The sequence below is a fragment of the Salvelinus fontinalis genome, chromosome 32 (assembly GCF_029448725.1).
Source record: "Salvelinus fontinalis isolate EN_2023a chromosome 32, ASM2944872v1, whole genome shotgun sequence".
Lineage (NCBI taxonomy): Eukaryota > Metazoa > Chordata > Actinopteri > Salmoniformes > Salmonidae > Salvelinus > Salvelinus fontinalis.
In genome coordinates, this window is record NC_074696.1 from 37,708,228 (window position 1) to 37,734,243 (window position 26,016).

The 26,016-nt window shown below is 45.4% G+C and overlaps 1 protein-coding gene across 2 annotated transcripts in view; it reads left to right on the forward strand.

Annotated features, from left to right (window-relative positions):
• The first annotated feature begins 1,238 nt into the window (after window positions 1-1,238).
• The window catches only part of LOC129831254 (POU domain, class 2, transcription factor 2-like), a 51,134-nt gene continuing 26,356 nt past the window's right edge, over window positions 1,239-26,016 (forward strand). For both annotated transcript variants that reach the window (XM_055894459.1, XM_055894460.1), the window contains exon 1: window positions 1,239-2,437. In XM_055894459.1, coding sequence (XP_055750434.1) covers window positions 2,338-2,437 — 100 coding nt within the window. In that variant the 5' untranslated portion in view covers window positions 1,239-2,337. The remainder of the gene's footprint in view (window positions 2,438-26,016) is intronic.

Here is a 26,016-nt window from a genome sequence, read left to right on the forward strand (position 1 = left end):
AAAACACACTATATTCTACAATAAATAATTGCTTTTGTCTGGAAGGAGTTTGGGGGGGGGGGGGGGGGGGGGGGGGGGTCTCAGCGCGTGCCCTCTCCTGCGAGGGGGGTTCCTGAAGGACAACTAGTCGCTTCTCTTTTTTTCTGTCCCTCTCTCTCGTTCGTTGGACATGCGGATGTCATCTGTCAAATGGAGTGGGGCGTAAGCGGGGGGAGAGGGAGAGAACGGGGACAATAAACCTCATCGCACCATTGTGGTGTCTATGCGAAGCTGAAATCAAATTCACGTCCAGAACAGATCCCCGTCTCCATTGTTAGAATAGGCTTGGTAACCGATATGTTGAACAATATTAATGATGTTTATCCACAACTGAGGTTATATTTATTTTGTGACTTTTTTCACCCTCCAGTTTGGTTATTGGCATTGTCAATGCCTCTGGCTTTTTATGACATAGGCCCATAATTTATCGATAACTCATTAACAACACCACAGAAGCAGTGAGAGGAAGAGGTATAGAGAGAGAGAGATCAGGCTCAGCGCTTTCGATTTTCCCATATTGACTGCGATGTTTAGCGTATAGATTTTTCTATTTAAAAAATCTATGTCGGCAATAATCTTGAGTGTAAGTGCGCGGCACAGATTGTGGCTTTATAACTGACAGCACAAAACGTATCGGCGGAGGGATGGGAGGGGGCGTGGGTGTAGGTGTAGGAATGGATGACTATCCTAAAATGTGCACATGCTAGGCTACAGCTGTAGAAGCTCACAAACTGACCAAAACACCTGCAGTTAAGGGATCTTTACGCACACAACACAATGATGTCCAAATGCCCCCAATTCACCAATTTAGTATCTCTATAACTAGCTCAATTACTCATACCATAAGACTACTGTATTACTATGCTGGCAATGCTTCCTATGACCTTGCAATGCGTAGATTTAGCCAAGGTAAATGTAGGGGGAGCGATGCGAAAAATCACCTGAACAAAAATACACCAAACACAAACTCTGAATACGTGTCTATTGTGTAAACCAATCGATTAGGAGACCATCACGATTATTGGCATCATTGTGAATTAAGTTGAATCAAGAGATCAATGCAGAGTACAGGTCATTTTATATGGGATTAGTAAGAAAAAGGGAGAGAGCAGGGGTAGAAGGAAGCGGGGGGAGGAAAAGGAAAGAGGGGGAGAAAGGGGGTGGGGGACTGTAGGCTGTACGGCGGGTGCTCTCTCGCCTCAATGTTGCGAGCAGCGTTGTCAGAGCGCTTTCAGACTGGAGGGAGTCGGACCGAACGAACTGGGGTTCCCAAATAACGGGAACATAGAGACAGACACACAGACGGATGGCGGGACAGAGCCAAAGAAAAGATACCGCATAACGGGTACCGTGTTTATGTTTTTCGTTTAGCTTTTCGTAAAAAAAAAAATCTGGTTTATTTATTTATCTTTTATTTATCGATTGATTGCGTTTTAATTACCGGCCTGTGACAGAGAGGGGGAGGAGCGAAAACCGGAGGCGTCCCTGTGTAGCCTTACTTATTATTGGATTATTTAAATGTTTCAAATAATGTAATTGTATATTTTATCATAATGCTTCTTGTGTGCATGTATTCGTGAGCTGACCATAGCCATTTCTGCTTAGAACCAAATATAGAGAACCACAAATAACAACACCACACAAACAGCTGTTAACCTTGTCTGTTCCGACCATACACCTGCTACAACGGACAGCGAGAAAGAACAGTTTTTCATCAAAGTAAAACTGGAGAGATATTTATTTACAAGTGTAAACCAAAGCAAAACCGATCGAGGTAAAAGAGGCCACTGTGACGGGAAAAGTCGCACACCTGTCGTGATAAGCAAAACATATGGAAATACCTTCAAGAATATAAAAAAGAATACTCCACACAATTCATATCTAGGCTATTTTGTAGCTACATACAGGCCTAACTTTTACCAATGAGAGAATACCAGCGTTAGAGAGTTACTCAATGTCTATTAATTCTGTTAATGACTAATATCAACAGAAGCCTATTTTACATAGCTGGCGCTGTGTATCCGGTATCCCGACTATTCGTCTGTGTGTTAGTCTCAAGTGAGCACCGTTCACTGAACTGCTAAGGGACCATATATCCACATCGATATGACATAGATAGAGGCACAAAACCAAAAATGTGAACGTAGCATAGGCTAGACACAAACACAACCAAATATTCTTACTACCAAACATATTTTGAAACGTCTACCTGGAAAGCATACGAAGAAAAGCAACAAAGAAGAGAAGAAGCGCAATTCGAAGAAAACTGCAAATAAAAACCAAGAACGACAGCGGATCATGTTTGTTCCCTTGCCGGTGCCGTTCGTCTTTCAGAGAACTGCTTCCGACTTCAGCGCCTGGCGTCTCAAGTCCCCGCTGGCTCTACGCTCCAGCTCCGGTAAGACTGTTACTTATCCCACTATAGCTGTTTCATTGGCCATGCTCCTCTACATTTCACATACATGAAAAACAACTTTGTCGGTCAGCTAATAACTGTCCACTGCACTGGCAAGTCCTTAGACCACCTCTTGATTCTTCAAAAAGGATGAGAACATTTAGCTTGAATTGTTTATAGACATAGGTTACATTTCTGTCCGAGTCGAATTTTCCCCCAAAAGACATTAGAATATTTGTATAAAAATCCAAAGTGTAAAAAAACATCTTATCCCCAAAATGTTGTCAAGAAAATGTGGTTCATTATTTACATCCTTTAAACATTTGCCTATGTGCTGTATCCCATGCTGTTCCCAGACCGTTTTCTCTCCTCACTTCCATCCCCATCTGTCTTCTCCGCTCCGTCTGCCTCTGTCTATGCACCCGTCTCTCCCGCTTTCGTCTCACGGACGGTTAAGGGAATATTCATGGTAATTTATCGACCCAGCGGAGATCGATCCCGGGGCCGCGGAAAAAAAGAGGGATAGAGAGTGAGAAACCTTGCGACAAGGCTGGGAGTGGGGAGTGGAAAAGATTGAACGAATTACAGGCCATTCTACTTTAATTATCATATTCTCAGTCAAAGTGTTGATGCGTAAAGTTGATAGGCCTAGTCAGGTTAGGTAATTATCAATGAATGAAATGAGAAATGATGAGTGACTGTAGTGTTGCAACAACCTGTGGAGTATATGAACTATCTTGTCTTTTACGATCTTTGTCACTTTTTGGTGGAGGTGGTTTTATCTAACAACGAGGAGATAGGGAAGGGGGCGGGAAGATGATGCTGTCCCTGTCTCCATCCAAGTGGAAAATTCAAATGACAGATGGGGCCGATAATATGCTTCTCTCCAGGGCTGTGATGATAATGCAGGCTATCTACTTAACTACATGTCACCAGGAGAAGAACGGTTGGAGTTTTTAATGAGCACTGGTTGTGGTAGCCATGCAGGAGGACGGCTTGACAGGGCACGTATGTCCTTTGCTTTTGTTGTGACAGAGAGGGGTGGGAAGAGGGGACAACCGTTATAGGTAGGTCACTGAATGAAATGAAGGTAAAGTATAGGTTACGAGTGAATAATAATTAACACATTTTGGAGAATGTTTAAAATGGGATTAACAAAGTATAACATTTGTGATGTAGTTGAGGGTTAACTAAAGTAAACTCAGTTTACACCTTTTTTATTTTGTGAAAAGGGGTTATCCACTTATAATGCTAGATAATAATTTATTTGCATATGGGTTTACCCACCTATTTACCCCTAATGTTCAAGGTTGACCCAGCTACATCCCTGGGTAACACACCTACATCCCTGGGTAACACACCTACATCCCTTGGTAACACACCTACATCGCTGGGTAACACACCTACTAGCTTATGCCAGTATAGAGGTGTGAGTGAGTAGCCTATAAAGTGAACATACTCCCGAATGCAGGCTTGAATAGAAGGGTATACGTCAATACTGGTAGAAAACATCAGTGGTAGAAAAGTGAATATACCCCCTTCTTTTCTTCTCTCTACTTTCATTCCTCCATGTCCCATGAGGAATTGGGTAACAACATAAAGACACAGATGGTCGCTCAGCCAATAAAGAGCATCTAACATAGAAGTATCTCTCGCTCACTCTCTCTCTCTCTCTCTCTCTCTCTCTCTCTCTCTCTCTCTCTCTCTCTCTCTCTCTCTCTCTCTCTCTCTCTCTCTCTCTCTCTCTCTCGCTCTGTCTTTCTCTCGCTCGCTCTCTCGTTCGGTCTGTCTTTCCTGTGTTCCCTTTGGGCCCGGGTGGGCTTTCAATTGGATTTTCCTGGTGTTTTGGTCTTGCCCATAAGCCTGTTTAGCTAAGTCTGTTACCCACACTTCCCCTTCTGATCTAAGGTCCAGATGATGGGCAGAGAGAGAGGGGGCTGCTGGGGGTTCAATCCCAGCATGCTTAGAGGGAGAGAGAGATAGAGGCTAAAGTGGGGGTGTTAAGGAGGGAAAGAACGAGAGAAGGAGGGAGAGAAAGAGAGAGGGTACAAACAGCATACGTTAGCAAAGATGGGCTATTGGGCTACCGAGTGGATCTAAGCTAAGAGCTTATGTGTTAGGTTGACCATGGTGGTGTGGCAAACCCACTAACCCCATGAAGGGGTTTTTCCGGCCACCATTTTGATGGCGGTTTGTCAAATTATCTTGGAGTTTTTGTCTGGATGTGCATGGCCAGTCAGCAAGCACAGCATTAGGCTAAATGGGATTGGCTCAAGGGTTCAGACATGGTTTGAGATGCATTTGGAAATGGTTTCAGGGTCCGTTTCCAAGTTTAGAAAGAAGGTGAAGTATAGTATTAGAGGTATATCTGCAGTATTAAAAGTAGAAGCAAGTAGTACCATATTAATAGTAATAACATATGTTGTTATCGCCATAGAAAGGTGAGGGAAAGGTTACTGAAGTCCCGTTGAAATGGATGGTTTTGTCAGAAATAAGTGTGCAAAACGTTTCTTTTCTCAGGTACTTGAGTGTATTGGGACCTGCCATTACCCCATTAGCGCCTTAGGCTTTGACATTGGTCGCAGCCAGAACAAATCATTTAAAAAAATACGTTTTATTTGGCTTTATAATCTCCAGAGTTCTTTTTGCACATAAAAAGCTATCAAATCCAGTGTCGGCACTCGGTCTGGTGAGGGACTGAGCATGTTTTGTAGCTGTGTTGATACTTGCGGTCATGCTATCAAATATACTGCATGTTTTGACTATCCAGGCAAAACTTCGAGTTTTTAATTCATCAGATTCAGATTCATCATTGTATTTTAACACAACCAAAGGTTGGCATTGACTTTCGTTACAGCACGGTAAGATAACTCTGATAAAGTGCTCAACAATGACATACTGGACAAAAATCTATGGACTACCCACTGGGCACTGACATCATTTCAACGTCTATTCCACGTTAGTTCAACGTTTAGTTGGAGAGTTCACAATTGCAGCGGTATAGTATCTAACAGGCAGTTTTCTGGTCCAGCTCCCTAACCACTCCACCACCACACACTGTTGCCTCCATGCTGCTTGATAACTGCCTCCAGCCCACACCCCAACTCCTCACCTCTCTCTGCCCAGGATGAGGCTGTGTACCTGGGCTTGGCGAGGGGAGTGAGGTGGGGGGTGGATGGGTGAAGGCTTGGAGGCCTGGATTAATTGGCTAGCATTTATGTGTGCGTGTGTGTGTGTGTGTGTGTGTGCGTGCGTGCGTGCGTGACAGCTCAGGTCTGCGAGAGAGGGCGGACAGGTTGTATACTCGATAATTGCATATTGAGGTCAATTATAGATCTGTGTATGTATCTTATCTGAACCAGTATGAATTCACAGGTACACACTGTCAGAGTGGTTTTAACCTCGCTCTGATATTGATCAGGTTTCATTGACTACTCTCCGCCTGTGTGTCTAGTGTGTGTGTATGTGTGTGCAGCATGTACGTAGCGTGTGTTTGTGAGGGAATGTGGGTCGTGTGTGTGTGTGTGTGTGTGTATAGATCGGATTTAAGGGGGAGCGTTAGCGAGTCCCAGTGCTAACATGATTGCGAATGACAATATGTCCACCAAGGTTTGTTAGGGACATAATGAGGAATCAATAGACACAACAGAGGTGTCAATACAACATGCTTTATTGCATTAAGCCACCTCTCCCATCCCTGCCCCTAACACCGACCCACTCTATCTGCCTCTCTCTGCCTCTCTCGCTCCCTTCTCTTGCTCCCTTCTCTCTTGGACACTTAAACACAGCCGCTTCTTTTTTTGGTCCGCCGATAATGAACTCATTGCAGACCACTGATGTAGCCGAGCTGTAGCGATGAGAACTATAAACGGTCCTCTCGATAGAACTAAATATGGAGGGCAGATTTCGGCTCGGCCTCACCGCCCGCCTGCTCCCTAGCTCGCCACCTACTGCCCATGTTACCATGGAGACATCCATAGGCCATTAGACACATATTGTTATAAAGGTAAACACTTTCTCTCTTCTCTCGCTCTGTCCTCTGCTCAGCTTACCTTCGGAGCCTTGATGGTCACAAAGACCATTAGGAGCCAAATTGGCCGTATTCAGGACACAATGCTATATTTGACTGGCCTGAGTGAGTGTGTGTATTGGTGTGTGTGTGTGTGTGTGTGTGTGTGTGTGTGTGTGTGTGTGTGTGTGTGTGTGTGTGTGTGTGTGTGTGTGTGTGTGTGTGTGTGTGTGTGTGTCCTTGTACATCTTTGTGTGTCTCTGTATGTGTCTGTGCGTGTGTCTTTGTACATCTTTGCGCGTGCGCGCGTGTGTGTGTGTGTGGAATCTTTGTGAGTGTGTGAGTGTGCATGTGCCAGTGTCCATCGCACATCACCCAAATGATGACTCCAAGCACAGCGGGGCCTCCTTTTCCAATGCACAAACCTCTCAGTGCTCAATGGGCAGTGTCTGCACGCCCGTGGAATGGAACTCATTCTCAACCCCTAATCGAATGCACTTAGCCACGGGCCCCTTTTCTCAAATGAACAAACAAATAGCGTACAAACAGGCACGTCGTAGGGGGAGCAAGCAATGTCTATACATACAGCTCATACTACATTCCCCTCTCCCTCCCACAATACATTACCTTGGCCCTGCAATAGCACATGGAGATGAATAGCCTAGCGAACTAGCCCCGCCGACTACGCCATAGTGGAAAACCTGCAGGCTTTTCTGCTGATGAGCTGCTGATCTGGGGTCAAGGTTAGCCACCTCTTAATTAAGCAGAATAATTCGATTTCACACTGTACAGCAACATAACACGGTGAGCAAGGGAGGAAAGGAGCGGCGGCGCTTTGGCCCTTTGTGACACACGCTAGGCTGTTATCCCATCCCCTCTTTTGTGTGCTTCTCAATGAGGCCTGGTATGAAACGAGGGAAAAGAAGGGAAAAGCACCCTGGAGAAAAAAGGACCCGCTCTTTTGATTTCGGGGGGGCTTATCATAACGAGGAAGAATGTGTGACTTTTTTCTATTTTAGTAAGATAGTAGCACCGGGCTAAAGCCCCTTGCTGTTGAATGTAACTTTAGTCGGGGTGAGATTAAAGGGAAAGAGAACGATGTGTGTGTGTGTGTGTGTGTGTGTGTGTGTATGTGTGTGTGTGTGTGTGTGTGTGTGTGTGTGTGTGTGTGTGCGTGTGTGTGTGTGTGTGTGTGTGCAATGTAATCCCACTCCCCTACACACATAGAGATGTGTTGGCAACAACAAGCCATGTAGTTGGATTAACTGGACACCAGAAACGTGTCCTTTGTGTGGCCATTTCACATGTTTGTGTGTGCCTTGGCAGGCATAATGTTGTGGCTGTTGATACATTTAAGCAATAAAGGGGAATAATACAACTTGGTTCTGTTTGATTGAATTTTGCCCCCCTCACCCATTCCACTCCACTGGTTGTAGGCTAGTGCAGTTTTGGGAGAGATTTAGGCCCCCCCAATTTAATTTAGAGGATGGGAGTTATGATAATGAAAGGATGAGATGGGAGGTGTGGAGGGGGGGGGGGGGTTCCCTTATATACCTCAGGGACACACTGTCCTTCCTCCCTCCTCCTTCCTCCCTCCCTCCTTCCTCCTCCCTTCCTCCCTCCTTCCTCCTTCCTCCCTCTTGCCTTTGTGAGTGCAAGGGGTGACTGCCAGGGGTTTGAGTGAAAAATGTAATATCATGCACCCACAAATGTGTGCGTGCAGCAGACAGAAGTAACGTGACAACAATGGAGCGGCTCGGGGGCCAGCGGATGCTCGGGGTCCGGCTTTTAATATATCTGAGTGCTCGGGCGCTTCAACCCCCACCTGCCCCCTATCCACCCCCCCCCCATTCTCAAATACATACATGCACTTTACACACACTCACACATTTGCATTCACACATTCAGTATGTATGTATGTACGTACACAGGGATTTATTAACATTGGGTTGAACCAAAGTGGCTGCAGGCTATAGACAAGAGTACAGACACACAGATGGTACAGATTCACCAAACCCAAGTGTATGAATAATCAAATACCAGTACACATCACCATGGACCACTGAGGAGTTTTAGACCTCACTGTGTGTGCTCACAATAGACGCACATTACAAAGGTGCACTCCCTTTGACGCAGACACACATTACAAGGGTACACTCCCTTTAACACAGACACACATTACAAGGGTACACTCCCTTTAACACAGACACACATTACAAGGGTATCCCCCCTTTAACAGAGGCACACATTAGCCTATCAGAGGGGGAAAATATATTTTTATTTACCATGCTCACCTCCTTATCACCGTCTCCCTCTGTTCTTTTTCATCCTCTCGTTTTGCTCCAGGAGAGGAGTGCCCCGTCCTAAAATGAAATTAATCTGTTGTAGTACACCCCCCCCCCCCATCCTCCTCTCCCCCTCTCTCCCCCTACCCCCAGCTCAATCTCATTCTCTCTTTGCACTATGGGGAGAATTGAAGTCGTCACTTTAACCTCTCCATATTGGATGTGAATCTGTTAGCCAGCCTCACTCTCGCAGCAACACTCCCCTGCCCTAATCCACACACACACGTACACATACACGTTCACACAGACACACACACACCCAGGTCGACACACACACTTGACACACCGACAAACCGTCCTCTGTCGCTTTCTCTGGGGGCTTCAATCAAACACATTATTGTGAATCTGTGTGCCTCACCAATGCAGCAGCAACACTTTTTAAAGGCTGCGTCGTGTTGAAGGCCCCTAGTATGGAGATATTTAGAGGCCCTTTTTCCTCCACACTTCTTTTTGTTGTTGCCTATTTGGGCTGTGGCCTTTGTTGAACCTAGCCCTTATTAAGAGGAGTGTATTGAATGACGAGGAGCCTGCATTACATAAAGACGCGGGAGAGAGCTACTTCTCCCTTCTCCCTAATGGCACCCCTCAGGGATTTAGTAGTGCAAGTCTGCACACATAGTGCTGAGGTAGGACAGGTGAAGCCGAATCCTCCCCCACCACTCACCCACGGTATGAATATGGTAAGTCTCCAGTCCGCTCGGTGGCATAATTCTCTATAGAAAATGGGTCCTAGTATACCGGTATTCCTAAGGGGGATTTCTTAAGGAGATTCTGATATTTAGGCTAGCTCTCCCTTCTCCTTTTTTTTCTGGGGGCTTTTAAAAGCCTAGCTAGCTCCCTCCGATCCAGCTATCTATCTATCACGGCGTTGCACACAGAATAGAACACAGCAAAGCTAAGGCTGATGTTGGATGGCCCAGTGTTCACTTACTACCCCGAAGTGCTATCTTCTTCAGTCCATGCATGGCTTTTTGTCAGCCGTCGTTCCCCCTCCCTACCCCTCTGTGTAGATAGCTAGCTGTAGCAAGGTGCGTTTAGCCGCTGGACCTAAGGCAGTAAATTATCTGTGATGAACCATGTGTGGTTGTGTAGCTCCCAGGTTTTTACGACCCATTCCTTGTAAAGGCCAAAGACTGCGGTCAGGCTTGATTTTAAAGAGATCATTTGCATTCGCAACATATCTGCTGGAATTAGATTTGAGTATCAAATTATTGACCACTCACACTTTACATTTTATAGGTGGGTGAATCTGTGATAGATTAAATGGGTCTATTTGAAAATGTCTCCCTATAATATATAATGAGTCTATATATATATATATGATATATCTGAATTCATATTTGATTGTGCTAAACATGCTAAATATTTCATGGAGAAATCAATTGTCCATATAGATGTCCCCTAAATATGCTTCAATACTCACCCACTTCCCCATGTTAAATACGCCCAAATGTTAGCATTTAAATGTAGCCATGCTAAAATATTAATGCTACTATGCTCAAATGTTATGTGCCTAATTTATCTGAGCTGAGGTGTGAGTATGTGTTTGGATGAAATGGGCTAAGTGTGTGTGTGCTTTTACCAGCCCCCCTCTTGGAGCACAGCCCGTGGCCCTTACCCCTCTGCTCTCCTTTGTCTCGCCGTGAGGTGTGCAAGGGGGGTTGACCCCTGACCTTTATCCTTCCTCACTGCCCTCCCTCTGTTGTTCCCCCTTCTGCTAATTCATATGCAGCCGGCCCATCAACCCCATTCTATTCTTCTCTTTCATCTGTCCACGGCCTGGCCTATCTGTTGTGTCACGTCTCAAGTTCAAGGCCCGGAGCTCTGGAGTAGCTGGGCCAGACTGACCATGACATTAAGTTAATTACCTGGCTACTCTGTATATTAAAGACACCAACAAAGATATTTAGACAGTGGGGTTAACAGCTGTGATCTTTGTGTAAGGGGAATTCCATTTCTCTTATTTATATTTTAGTAGACACTCGTATCCAGAGCGACTTGCAGGAGCAATTTGGTGTTAAGTACCTTGCTCGAGGGCACATCGTCAGATTTGTTTCACCTCGTCTCCTCGGGGATTCGAACCAGCGACCTTTCACTTAATGGCCTTTCACTTAATGGCTTAACCTCTAGGCTACCTGCCTCCCCTAAAATTAAATAAAAATGTACTAGATGTTGAAAATGCTTTCTGAACAGATGGAACAGATATGATCCAGATCGGTTGGATACCCACTCAGGCTATTTTGTCTGTCTTGGGATACAATTCTCAGTCAAATAGTTAGTTTGGTCATTTCTTTATTAGATTTGACAATGTTTTACATGCAAGCTCAAACAAGCTCATACAAGCTCATACAAACTCATACAAGCTCATACAAACTCATACAAGCTCATACAAACTCATACAAGCTCATACAAACTCATACAAGCGCTTGTGCACGCACACTCGCACACACACAAACACACACGCATCACACCCACTCCATTGCCAACGCAAGTGCTTCTATGAAAGGTAGCTCTCATTGTCATTGAACATAACGTAAGGCCCAAACATAAAACCAATCTGAGGAAACGCCTCTATTGTGGAACCATACCGTTATACCCACACAGGTAGAATAAGTCCAAGAAAATGGCCATTGGTTAAAAGCTTTACATTGTGTAAAACCACATTGTGCATTCTTTGCAGAAATTGCAGCTGCACAACTCCCAAGGATGCCCCTCTGAATGCATTGCGGGAAGCAATTTGTGGCCCCTCCGAGCGTTAGCGAATGACTGTGTTCATGGCATTCCTGGTCATAATGGAGCGCCGAGCGCCATTTTCTTTTAGAAGCGACATAATTGAATGATTATTAAGGTAACCTCGAGGTTGTGCTTCTGCTGTATGACTGTAGTTGGTCCGTGTTCAAGAGCTTCCATTCGTGGTGGAAGTATTGCACCGTATCCTACAAATCCCACAAAGCCTGGTGTCCGCAACGTCTCGGGCCGACAATACGACTGTATTTTATATATATATATTTTTTTACACATCTTTTGGATGCTTTATTGTGAATTACTAAAAGGGGGTGATAGACTACAGTAGAGAGAGAAGGTGTAAGCGAGGATCAAACTCCCACCACTGGGTTGAATGAAGTGACTAGAAAGACTGTGTGCTGAAATGACTAGTGACAGGGTACCGAATCAAATCAAATCACATTTATTCATCTAGCCCTTCTTACATCAGCTGATATATCAAAGTGCTGTACAGGGTGCTGAAATTACTCGAGAGACAGGGTGCTGATATGACTAGAGAGACAGGGTGCTGAAATGACTAGAGAGACAGGGTGCTGAAATGACTAGAGAGACAGGGTGCTGAAATGACTAGAGAGACAGGGTGCTGATATGACTAGAGAGACAGGGTGCTGAAATGACTAGATAGACAGGGTGCTGAAATGACTAGATAGACAGGGTGCTGAAATGACTAGAGAGACAGGATGCTGAAATGACCAGAGAGACAGGGTGCTGATATGACTAGAGAGACAGGGTGCTGATATGACTAGAGAGACAGGGTGCTGATATGACTAGAGAGACAGGGTGCTGATATGACTAGAGAGACAGGGTGCTGAAATGACTAGAGAGACAGGGTGCTGAAATGACTAGAGAGACAGGGTGCTGATATGACTAGAGAGACAGGGTGCTGATATGACTAGAGAGACAGGGTGCTGAAATGACTAGAGAGACAGGGTGCTGAAATGACCAGAGAGACAGGGTGCTGAAATGACTAGAGAGACATGTTTCTGAAATGACTAGAGAGACAGGGTGCTGAAATGACTAGAGAGACAGGGTGCTGATATGACTAGAGAGACAGGGTGCTGATATGACTAGAGAGACAGGGTGCTGATATGACTAGAGAGACAGGGTGCTGAAATGACTAGAGAGACAGGGTGCTGATATGACTAGAGAGACAGGGTGCTGATATGACTAGAGAGACAGGGTGCTGATATGACTAGATAGACAGGGTGCTGAAATGACTAGATAGACATGTTTCTGATATGACTAGATAGACAGGGTGCTGAAATGACTAGAGAGACAGGGTGCTGAAATGACTAGAGAGACAGGGTGCTGAAATGACTAGAGAGACAGGGTGCTGAAATGACTAGAGAGACAGGGTGCTGAAATGACTAGATAGACAGGGTGCTGAAATGACTAGAGAGACAGGGTGCTGATATGACTAGAGAGACAGGGTGCTGAAATGACTAGAGAGACATGTTTCTGAAATGACTAGAGAGACAGGGTGCTGAAATGACTAGAGAGACAGGGTGCTGAAATGACCAGAGAGACAGGGTGCTGAAATGACTAGAGAGACAGGGTGCTGAAATGACCAGAGAGACAGGGTGCTGAAATGACTAGATAGACAGGGTGCTGAAATGACTAGAGAGACAGGGTGCTGATATGACTAGAGAGACAGGGTGCTGATATGACTAGAGAGACAGGGTGCTGATATGACTAGAGAGACAGGGTGCTGATATGACTAGATAGACAGGGTGCTGAAATGACTAGATAGACATGTTTCTGAAATGACTAGAGAGACAGGGTGCTGAAATGACTAGAGAGACAGGGTGCTGAAATGACTAGAGAGACAGGGTGCTGAAATGACTAGAGAGACAGGATGCTGATATGACTAGAGAGACAGGGTGCTGAAATGACTAGAGAGACAGGGTGCTGAAATGACTAGAGAGACAGGGTGCTGAAATGACTAGAGAGACAGGGTGCTGAAATGACTAGAGAGACATGTTTCTGAAATGACTAGAGAGACAGGGTGCTGATATGACTAGAGAGACAGGGTGCTGATATGACTAGATAGACAGGGTGCTGAAATGACTAGATAGACAGGGTGCTGAAATGACTAGAGAGACATGTTTCTGAAATGACTAGAGAGACAGGGTGCTGAAATGACTAGAGAGACAGGGTGCTGAAATGACTAGATAGACAGGGTGCTGAAATGACTAGAGAGACAGGGTGCTGAAATGACTAGAGAGACAGGGTGCTGAAATGACTAGAGAGACAGGGTGCTGAAATGACTAGAGAGACAGGGTGCTGAAATGACTAGATAGACAGGGTGCTGAAATGACTAGAGAGACAGGGTGCTGAAAGGACTAGATAGACAGGATGCTGAAATGACCAGAGAGACAGGGTGCTGAAAGGACTAGAGAGACAGGGTGCTGAAATGACTAGAGAGACAGGGTGCTGAAATGACTAGATAGACAGGGTGCTGAAATGACTAGAGAGACAGGGTGCTGAAATGACTAGAGAGACAGGGTGCTGAAATGACTAGAGAGACAGGGTGCTGAAATGACTAGAGAGACAGGGTGCTGAAATGACTAGATAGACAGGGTGCTGAAATGACTAGAGAGACAGGGTGCTGAAAGGACTAGATAGACAGGATGCTGAAATGACTAGAGAGACAGGGTGCTGAAAGGACTAGAGAGACAGGATGCTGAAATGACTAGATAGACATGTTTCTGAAATGACCAGAGAGACAGGGTGCTGAAATGACTAGATAGACATGGTGCTGAAATGACTAGATAGACAGGGTGCTGAAATGACTAGAGAGACAGGGTGCTGAAATGACTAGAGAGACAGGGTGCTGAAATGACTAGAGAGACAGGGTGCTGAAATGACTAGATAGACAGGGTGCTGAAATGACTAGAGAGACAGGGTGCTGAAATGACTAGAGAGACATGGTGCTGAAATGACTAGAGAGACAGGGTGCTGAAAGGACTAGATAGACAGGGTGCTGAAATGACTGTAATAGACTAATAGTCTTTCACTAAGACTAATAGTATGCATTTTTCTCTATATGTTTATTGACTACGGTGAATTAGGTTTTTCACATGCATGTACACAATTATTATCATACATTTTCTCTAGACAAATTGTACATACTGTATGTTTTAATTGATTTCTACTGTAAGTCAACAAATGATTGGTCAAATAATGATTGTGGCATCAAATGTCAAAGGGAGTAATACATTCATAAAGTGTTGTGTGATATGTTTATATTTGGATACACCACTTTGCTCCTTACAAGAAAAATTACTAATGAACCCAATTTTTTAAAGTAGATTTATTTAATCGAATTTTGGTTCAGCATCCAATAAACTCAATCAAACGAGAGCGTTTTTATTTGACACGTCCTGTCTCTCATTTCTCTTGCACACACTGTAGTTAACAGGGGGTGTAGGTAGGAGACCAGGCTAGGAAATGAGAAATGACCCAACCTCATACCCCTAACACCCCCCCCCCCCCCAACACCCCCCTCTCCAACACTCCTCTCCTTTATCCTTCCCCCAGGAAAGAAAGAGAGAAAGAGAGGGGAGAGAAGAAAGAGGTGGAGGGATGGGTCGGATGAGGGGGGGCAGACAGAAGGCATTAAAATTCATAGCCTTTTTTATTTTCTGTGCTGAAAATCAATACTGTCTACTATGGATGAGGTGAACAGTGGACAACAGTGGTTGCGGGCCAGGGAGGGAGGGAGAGAGGAGAGGAGAGGGGGGGGGGGGTCATCAATATTACCAGTGACACAGCCACTGCAGGCCAAGGTAAAAATAGGGCTGGACAATGGTGGGGGAGGGAGACTAAGGGTTCATTAAGTCTGACCAACAGTGTTGGATGCACAGCGGGCCCTATTGTCCGAGCATCAGGGGACCCACACACACACCAAAACAGCACCCACACACACTGGAAAAAAATCCAGCCACTCTCCATTGGAACCCCAACCCTGACAGAGGAGCGTATATATGCATGTAAGTCAGGTGGGCTTTGAAGCAACATTCCTTACTGTACTGTAGTGGTGGTAGTGGTGAGCTAGAGGGAAGATCTCCGCTCCGTGTATATATATATATATATATATATATATATATATATATATATAGGATGAGGACCGGTGGTTACTATGGCGATAGGTGTGAGCTAGGGCCGGTGGTTTTGAGGCGTAAACCGTCATAAATAATGGAGGGAGCCGATCCACATTGAAATGCAACGGGTGCACCTCTGGCATGTTGGGTAATATTGGCTTTTTTGAAAATGTATTTTTCATAAGGATCATCTCTGCACACACACGTGTGTTTTGCATTTGCATACGTTTGCATTCGAAATTTCCTCAACAAGTCAACTAGAGTAGATAAGGGTTTATTACGTTCAGTCACTCATGAATTGGGTCCCAAAGCAATATCAAAGTGACTAGTAACTGGAAGGGCATATGCATAATATTTTGAAAATGTAAAATATTTGCCCGCAGTTAGAACATTTCCTACAAAAGCTGGAAAACATATATATTTTTGATATCTTTCTTTTTTTCTTTAATGATTAACTTACAGTAACATTATTTATACATTTTGAATCAATAATTGATCGTTATTTACATCTTTTTGCCCATGTGGTGGTGTGTTCTGGATTGGGTTCATGTATAGCCTCTCTCTCTTCACACTCAGGTGCCAACATCAACTGAAGAAATGAACCGGATATTCAGTCAGAATATGGATGAGCCAGCTAGCTCAATATGACCGTGTGTGTTGTGTGTGTGTGTGTGTGTGTGTGTGTGTGTGTGTGTGAGAGAGAGAGTTGTTGTGCGTACACTTTTTGAACATCGTAAGATGGGAATATTTGAGTGAAGGTTGGACATATGAATTTCTAGGGCTCTTGGGAGTTGGAGCGAGGGTAATGTCATATAGTATGTATGTGGTGTGACTGCAAGTGTGCATGTGGTGCGCAGCTGTGTGTTCACCACATTGGGAGGACGGTTTCCACAGCTAGATGATGTCAACAGCAGTGGCTAATACTCTGTGTAACAGAGTATTGTCCACTTACGTCCCTGAGAATGCAGAGTGCACTGAGCCAGTAAGTAGACGTCCAGTCCACGCAGGTGCAGGATGCATGTCGGTGAATGGGGGGAACCATTTGAAGTGGAAATGTGTCTGGTTGGCAGCGGGCCAAGGCATCAGTAAAGCCAACTGAAGTTTGAGAGCCAGTGAGAGCCATTTAAGGTCCATTTCTCTCAGGCCCTACAGCACTTCCCTGGACCCGCTGTGACACACCGCCCAATTAGAACCATAGAGGTGGTACAGCACGGCCTGTCTTAACACTATACTGCAGGGGATGGTTCTGTGTGTGTGTGTGTGTGTGTGTGTGTGTGGGTGTGAATGCAAGTCATGAATTGCATGGATAGAACTGTCTCGTTATGCAAAATAATATATACGTACTGTGTGTTAATCTGTAGTTTACGGGTACACACAAGCACATCACACACCCCACACACTCATGAAGTTTCTATGTGTCTTTTCATTTCCTCCTCGATAACACCCCCACAAGCCCCCCCACACACACACACACACTCTTACAACTTGTTCTTAGGCACATCTGTTCCCTTAGTGACTGCCAGAGGAGGGGGCTTGTGATTTCAGGCATGCATAACTATACACCTGTAGTTACTACCACTATACACCTGTAGTCACTACCACTATACACCTGTAGTCACTACCACTGTACACCTGTAGTCACTACCACTGTACACCTGTAGTTACTACCACTATACACCTGTAGTCACTACCACTGTACACCTGTAGTTACTACCACTATACACCTGTAGTCACTACCACTATACACCTGTAGTCACTACCACTGTACACCTGTAGTCACTACCACTGTACACCTGTAGTTACTACCACTATACACCTGTAGTCACTACCACTATACACCTGTAGTTACTACCACTATACACCTGTAGTCACTACCACTATACACCTGTAGTTACTACCACTATACACCTGTAGTCACTACCACTGTACACCTGTAGTTACTACCACTATACACCTGTAGTCACTACCACTATACACCTGTAGTTACTACCACTATACACCTGTAGTCACTACCACTATACACCTGTAGTCACTACCACTGTACACCTGTAGTTACTACCACTATACACCTGTAGTTACTACCACTATACACCTGTAGTCACTACCACTATACACCTGTAGTTACTACCACTATACACCTGTAGTCACTACCACTATACACCTGTAGTTACTACCACTATACACCTGTAGTCACTACCACTATACACCTGTAGTTACTACCACTATACACCTGTAGTCACTACCACTATACACCTGTAGTCACTACCACTGTACACCTGTAGTTACTACCACTATACACCTGTAGTTACTACCACTATACACCTGTAGTCACTACCACTATACACCTGTAGTTACTACCACTATACACCTGTAGTTACTACCACTATACACCTGTAGTCACTACCACTATTCACCTGTAGTTACTACCACTTCATCCCTCCCAGGCTGTATCCCTCTGCTTCGGTGCTCAGCCTCCTTTCCGGCTTACAGCAGTCCGTCTCATAACCACATAACCACCGAACATCAACTCAGCTCAAAATAAATATTTTCTGAGTGCTAAATATTTTTAGGTGTAAAGAGGATTCATTTCGGTCACGTACTCCATTATCAATGTGTTTATTCCTATTTGTTTTACTACGATAGTGGAGACTTGTGTTTTGCACTTCATTTCCAGGGTCCTCAGTAGGCATTGACTGCATATTGGTAGAAAGATCCCACTTCTGAGCAGACAGGACTCCATTATGTGAGCTTCATCTTTACTACGATAACACAGGATATGTTGTCAGAGCATTATGGGTACTGTAGTACATCAGCTTGACCCCTCACCATGGGCCGTTGCCATGTTCTTTTTCTCTTACTCTCTTACTACCCGAAAAAATAACTCAATGTGTTAAGTTCACTGCTTTCTGATTCGCTGTGTTGGGATGGGTCTTGTAGTCTGAGATATTTACCATCAACAGGGGTGGAGTCGAGGGGTGGAAATAGGACAACATTATCCGTGTTGGATCAGTTTTTACAAACTCTGACAATTTGTTTCCCCCGTGCCCTCCCCTCTTTTGCTCCCATTTCAACTTTTTCTCCCTCTGCCGCCGCAACTGTTGCGCCTCAAACTCTCAACCTTCCCTGTTTCCGACTCCCCTGCCCTGTCTCTCTCTCTCTCCTCTCCCTCCCTCCCCCTCTCTCTCTCTCTCTCCTCTCTCCCTCCCTCCCCCTCTCTCTCTCCTCTCTCTCTCTCTCCCTCCCTCCCCCTCTCTCTCTCCTCTCTCTCTCCCTCCCTCCCTCCCCCTCTCTCTCTCTCCTCTCTCCCTCCCCACCTCTCTCTCTCCTCTCTCCCTCCCTCCCTCCCTCCCCCTCTCTCTCTCTCTCTCCTCTCTCCCTCCCCACCTCTCTCTCTCCTCTCTCCCTCCCTCCCTCCCCCTCTCTCCCTCTCTCTCCTCTCTCCCTCCCTCCCCCTCTCTCTCTCCTCTCTCCCTCCCTCCCTCCCCCTCTCTCTCTCTCCTCTCTCCCTCCCTCCCCCTCTCTCTCTCCTCTCTCCCTCCCTCCCCCTCTCTCTCTCTCCTCTCTCCCTCCCCACCTCTCTCTCTCCTCTCTCCCTCCCTCCCCCTCTCTCTCTCTCCTCTCTCCCTCCCTCCCCCCCTCTCTCTCCTCTCTCCCTCCCTCCCCCTCTCTCTCTCTCCTCTCTCTCCTCTCTCCCTCCCTCCCCCTCTCTCTCTCTCCTCTCTCCCTCCCTCCCCCCTCTCTCTCCTCTCTCCCTCCCTCCCCCTCTCTCTCTCTCCTCTCTACCTCCCCACCTCTCTCTATTGATCCAGTCAGAGTTTTCCGTCTTCACTGTGCTGGCTGGCTGGCTTTAATCAATACAGATAATTGTCTGCTTTCTCCCGATGCCAAACAGTCTGTGTTTTTTCTCAATGAATCCAGGTCTTTCCCCTCCGCACCCCTCCCTCCCCCTCCCTTCGCCCGGGAATCCCTCCATTAATGACAGGAGATAACCTGCTTTCCTTACCGATTTTCTCTCCCCCCCCCCCCCCCCCCGGCTCCCTCGTTCATTGATCGGCGTGAGATATTGCCCTGTGTGCCCCTTCTACGAATGTAAACACAACGAACACGTGGCGTTTGTGAGTACAAACGCACACGTGGATACACACGCACTCATGACGCGGCCCCGTTACTCTGCACTCATTTCCCTGTCAGTCACACACATATTCACTGAACAAGCTGTATTACAATTCAATAATATCTTCTTTTTTTAAGTCCTAAAAAAAATGATCGAATTGATGTACTCTTTGCTCACATTGACAAACGCAAAACCCGTGTTGTGTTGTAAGTCCAACTAAATGCGCATAATACATCGACTAGCGTGGGCCCAATCATGCACTAGAAGGATTACCTAGCTGGCTTTATACAGTAGGGGCAAGGCCACACTGTAATTTCATTGTTTATACACCAAACGCCTCAAATCATGTCAAAAGAGCTAGACTCCACACTGGGCAGTGATGTGATCCAGCACACCAGTACAAAACCCTGAAACCAATAGCATGCAACGGGCGTATGTACAGAAGGTGAAAGGCTATGGACATTCCAAACATACATTAGGTATGGCATGCAAGGCCAAAATATACAGAGCAAGAGCACATATGAACGCACAAAGTGGAAAATGTTACAAATGGACGTGCCAACCTATTAGCATATTTAGTTTGAATAGGCCTATAGAAATGTCATATGGAACTACAACTAAGCAACTATATCCACAAAATGCATGAATGGAAAAGAACTACCGCAGGGAACATTATAGAGTGGAATCTATTTACGTACTGTAGATATGTCTGTACATGCATTTGTACACGTTGTACTTCCTGTACACAATTTCAAATCTAAAGCTTATCCTGTTCTCTCTCCGCCAGCTGTTATGATCTGTGCTTCTTCTCACTCCGTTCAACAACTTGAGTGCGACAGAGAAACCGAGAGACCCGATGGAGAGCCATTGCGGCCATTTTGTTTCTCTTGTTTTGCCGCCTGCGATGTGAACGAACCCTGATCCAATTTATACTGGTCAGTGGTGTGAAATGGTGGTCAGGAGGGGACGCGAAGGGCTCTCCAGCCACTCGGGCCTCATTGCAGCTGTGTTTAAATGGTCCTAGATGAACATGACACTGTGCTGGTCCAGCATGCCTAGAGCCGCGGCACATGGGCAGGACACACACACAAAACACACACAGATCTTTCAATCCTCTATCCTCCTGTATTGTATATGGTCCCCCTTTCCCTGTTGTTTTATAAAAAGTGCAAACCTCTGTCTTATATACGAAGTCGTTTTTTTTCTTTTTCCCCATCAACGTTATCACCGTTATAGTCTCCCCTGCGGTTTCAACTAGTACAAAAGACGAACACACACACAATTGCTGCAGCATTACACAGACTACCGGTATATAAGGAAACCTTTTTTGAGCAGGACAATCGGTAATTGTACGATTGTATGATTGCTCAAGTGGGCAGTTGGTGCATTCTTCCACAATTATGTTCCACTTTGACAGTTTCTCTTCCTGACAAAATGGATTTCCAGGGATGTGAATTGAAGAGATGAAAATACATGCATCGATATGTTTGAAAAACCATGGTAACACTTTACTTACCTTACTTAGCCTGCAGGTATACTGTTTATATCTCGTAACTGTTGAAGCCTTTATAATAATGCTTCAGAAATATTTGTGTTGTTGTTTCAAGCTATAACTAGAAATTGTTTACATCATCTGAGAATTTAGCTAGATTATTCCTACGTCCTCTCCTATTGCATTAGTCATTACAGATGTAGCATGTTCATTTGAGCCAGTTTGCTACAGCAGACAAATAATCCTGCTGCAACAGGAAATGGGAATTATTATGTGGATTGTAGTCAATGGGCATTTTTGTAGGAGTTGATACAGCCTTTGAAACGGAAAATCAACTCTGAAATTTCTAAGCGGAAATTACAAACTTCAGAAGCCTTTTTAAACCTCAAATACACTGCAAGTTTAACATTTCCTGAATTGCAGGAAGGTTCTCCTGCCACCGAGTGATCCAACTAAGATCCTACATCTGTAACTATATAATCATGCTTATTAGGTGGCTCTGTAAGAGCCTGAATCTACAGAAATAATTTTATCAATTATGTTTGATAATTCAAACAGATTTTTTTGTTGTCTGATACATTTGCATTTGACCTCGTAAGTATTAATATGGTCAAAACTTAAGAAGTACACAAGCCTGCTCTCTAAACAATTTGCCAGTCTGAGGATTTTACCAAATGGAACAAAGCAGTGTATTTTCCATAGGATCTCGAATCCGAGCCGACACACACTCACGCACACTCAGACGCATTGTTTTTTGTCCTTGGCTAAAATTGCCGTGCTTGACGACCATACAGCCCCGACATGGCAACACGACATTCAACATCCGAGGGGAGAAGGGCCTTTTTGCGTGTGTCATTTGGTGAGTGAACATAAGTGGCAACGAGACGGTCAGAGGGTCCGCTGATGGAGGCAAGGTAAAAATAGAGAGATAAGAGCCATATTTGACTGGGGGGGGCTGTGGCCAGCAACTGTCACAGCCACAAATGGAAGTATGGCCCTCGGAATCAGCCATCCCGCCAACCCCCACCCTCGCCTTCCACAAAATGGAGTTTGTTAACTGAACGACGAGACAGTGTAGTCTGCGTAACTCGGGCTAGAGTCTGCCTCAGGGAACTGTGGGTCCAAATCCCAGGCCCAAGGGCACACGGCGACATCGCAACAGGCCCAATCGTCCAAACGCACTCCCCGGGGAATTTGTTGGACCGCCGATTGAATCCCCTCTTATCCCCAAATTCAGAATCTGCTCCTCTTATCCCTTGTCCAACCGTGAGCGGTCACGCTTCAAGCTCAGGGATTTCTGCTGAATTTCTAGTCAGGATGCCAGTTGTGTGTTGTGTTGTTGCGACTGGTCGAATCTAGCATCTTTCATCAGAAATATATGTATCTGTTTACACACGTGTAAAAAAATGTTTTTTAATGTATTTAGTGTTAGAACTGACTTTTCTAATTTCTATATATTTCTGGTGCTTTTGTTGGGGGTCTTTTTTACTGGCACTTGGTAGACTATCAAAAATCTGACTGGAGGGAATGACAAAGGAGGAACGGAACAGAGAGAATATGGGAGACCAGTGGGGGGAATATCTGGAGACTTACACTCGTGTTTTCATTCACATTTATATTCTCTGGCCTCTGAGGTTCATGTGTGTGACTCGGGCGAAGTGTTTGGAGTGCGGTTAGGTAAATAAAAAGCTGGGCGCCCTGCCTCTTAACCTCTGAAAATAGGGAGACGCGAATTTGAATCCCCCAGCGAGCCGAGCCAGAGAGAGAGGAGAGGAGAGAGGGGTGAGGGGAAGAAAGGGGGGAGGGGGGGAAGAGGAGGGGAGTGCAGAGCGGAGGCATCGGCCATTGCGAAAGTGCCTCTGGAGCGTGTGGGTCGGTGCAACCCCTGTGAGGGGCCCCGATCGATACAAACTCAGAGCAATAAAGCTTTCTCCCTGTCATCTCCACAGAATACAAAGCAGAATGGGGAAGGAAGGGAGGGAGAGGGGGGGGGGGGGGAGAGGGGTGAAAAGCTGTTCCGCTAGCCAGACCAATTTCCTAACCCCCCCATCCCTCCCCTCTCCCCTTCAACCCCAACCACAAACCACCACCTTCTTCTCTCTCACTCTCTCTCTTTCTTTCAGACCCTTCTTTCCCCTCCGTTTTTTTCCACGGCTCTTCACGTGCACCTACATCCCGTATTATATAATTAATGGCGTTTGAATAAATAGACTCAATAACTCATCATTGTTATTTTAAAGAGATTGATCAAGCGGAAGAAGGAGAGGAACTGAGAAAGTGTGGGCCCAAAGGAAAGGTGAAACGCAGAGAGAAAATAGGACGGAGGGAAGGAGAGAGAGCGAAGAGAGACGAGAGGTTTAAAAGGGGGGTGTATGAAGAAAGAAGAGATGGGGATAGAGTGATGGTCGTAGAGGAAGGGGGAAGGGAGGAAATTGGTATTACACTGATAGAGATGGATGTGCCGATGGATGGAGGGAGGAACGAGGGCGGAAAGGGGGAATATTTAACAGGACAGGAAGAGAGGAAGACGGGAGGGATAAAGAGGTCAAATAACCGTTATCTTTAATTGAGAGCCATTTTAAGTCTAGGCTAATCGATAGACCTGTAAACCGAGCAATCTCACGCCGGCCATAACGCATACTGTAGATCACACTGTTTGGTTAGTGAGGAGGCGCTGTCATGTCGAATGACTGTCTGTCCGCGCTTTCATTCACACTTTTCATTCAGATGGATATTCACAGCAGTTTAGCCCAGTTTATGTCCATAGAAATGGAATCAATTCTATTAATTCGGGTCCTTCTATGTCTAAGTTTATGTTCCGTGTTGTTCAAGTTCACTCGACATTCTTGTACCTAAAGGCTTTAGGCTTTCTTTTTGGCCACATCCAGATCTCTTTTTCTCCTTCCCTCTCTCTCTCTCTCTGGACTGTATGTCCGTCGGTTTGTCTGTCTTGTCATTTTATTCTCTTGAGTCCTATCTGTTCCCTCTCTATTCGGAAGAGGCACTGTGTCTTTGTTACTCTCATTGTCACTCCCTCTTCCTTTTGTCATTCCACCTTTTATTGGAAAGCCCAATGCACTACTTCCACTACTGTCCTTTCCATCTCTTCCTCTCCTCCATTTTCCATAGACCCCTCCATCCTTGTGAATTTGTCCCTTTATCCCCCTTTATCCCACGTCCCCTGCACTCTCTCTCTTTCTCTTTATTTGTCTCTCTCTTTCTCTCTCGCTCTCTCTTTGTCTCTCTCTCTCTTTTTTTCTCTCTCTCTCTTTCTCTAATAATCTGGTCATCCCTCATTCCATTCGGTCCCCGCCACTGCCCCAACACCAGCCTTCCTTCCTCGCTCTATCTTCCTCTTCCTCAATCTTTTTTTGCATCCACCCCAACGGAGGACGGGATAAAGAGAGGAAAGTAACACGCAGTGGCTATTTCCCCTTCTCCTCTCCCTCTATTTCTTTGTTTATCTGCATCCCTCCATCTCACTCCCTGGGGAGATCAGTAATAACGGTGGAGACAGAGTGAGGGAGGGAGCTGCGATTATTGTCTTGTCGGGAGTCAGAGGGATCGATCGGCCCAGACATATGTGGTGCGAGAAAGAGGTACTGTATCGGATATAATAAACACTCCGGAGAAGCATTCGCACACACACACTCGTACACGCACGCACACACACACACACACTTAGACACACGTACAAACATACATCTGCACAAATAATTGCCTATCTGCACACACTCAATCTGGAGGGCCACTGAAAAACTCTGAAAGACATTCAACTTTGCTGTGAGAGACAAACAAAAGAAGGGCGCAGTTATTTAACTGTAGATAAAACTGTATTGGTCCTTAAGGACGTGTTCAATGCCATTCAAGTATGTGCAGACACCTTACAAAGATTTCAGAAAGTCTAAACAACATTACGCCTTTCAGCACTATGTTCTCTTCCTATTCAAGCCTTTCAATGAGTTGGGCTACAGGGTGGAAAAACATACTTATACTTAATGATTAACACACGCACACACACGCACACACACGCACACACACACACACACACACACACACACACACACACACACACACACACACACACACACACACACACACACACACACACACACACACACACACACACACACAGTGATCTTTCACTGCTGTTGCCTGGCAACGGGCCCATGTGTCCTATTGGACCGCCGCTGCTGACCAGTGATGTCATGACCACCGCTGCTGACCAGTGATGCCATGACCACCGCTGCTGACCAGTGATGTCATGACCACCGCTGCTGATCAGTGATGTCATGACCGCCGCTGCTGACCAGTGATGCCATGACCACCGCTGCTGACCAGTGATGCTGCACCCTCTAGTTCTGTGTACCGGGGATGAATAGGAGAGAAGGAAAGAGGTATGGGGAGAGATAGAGGGATAGAGAGATATTAAAAGAGAGAACGTAGCAGAGGAGAGCAGTGATAGGTGCAGATTGAGAGGGGAGAAAGTGAAAGATGAGCAGCTGTCAATGTTGCTTTACAATCCAAGCTGATTGGATTAACCTTATCAAGTCTGCAACAAAGTGGCCTTAATGCAGCATCAATCTTTGTCCAGTAGTATATCCTCAGAAATTCATATATTTTTTTCCAGAGATTCATCTATTTACAGAAATTCATCATGTGTACAGAAATGAATATAAAACATCCGCAATTGCTTACAGCTGAAGGTGTGAAAAGCAGTAGTAGAAATTGTTGA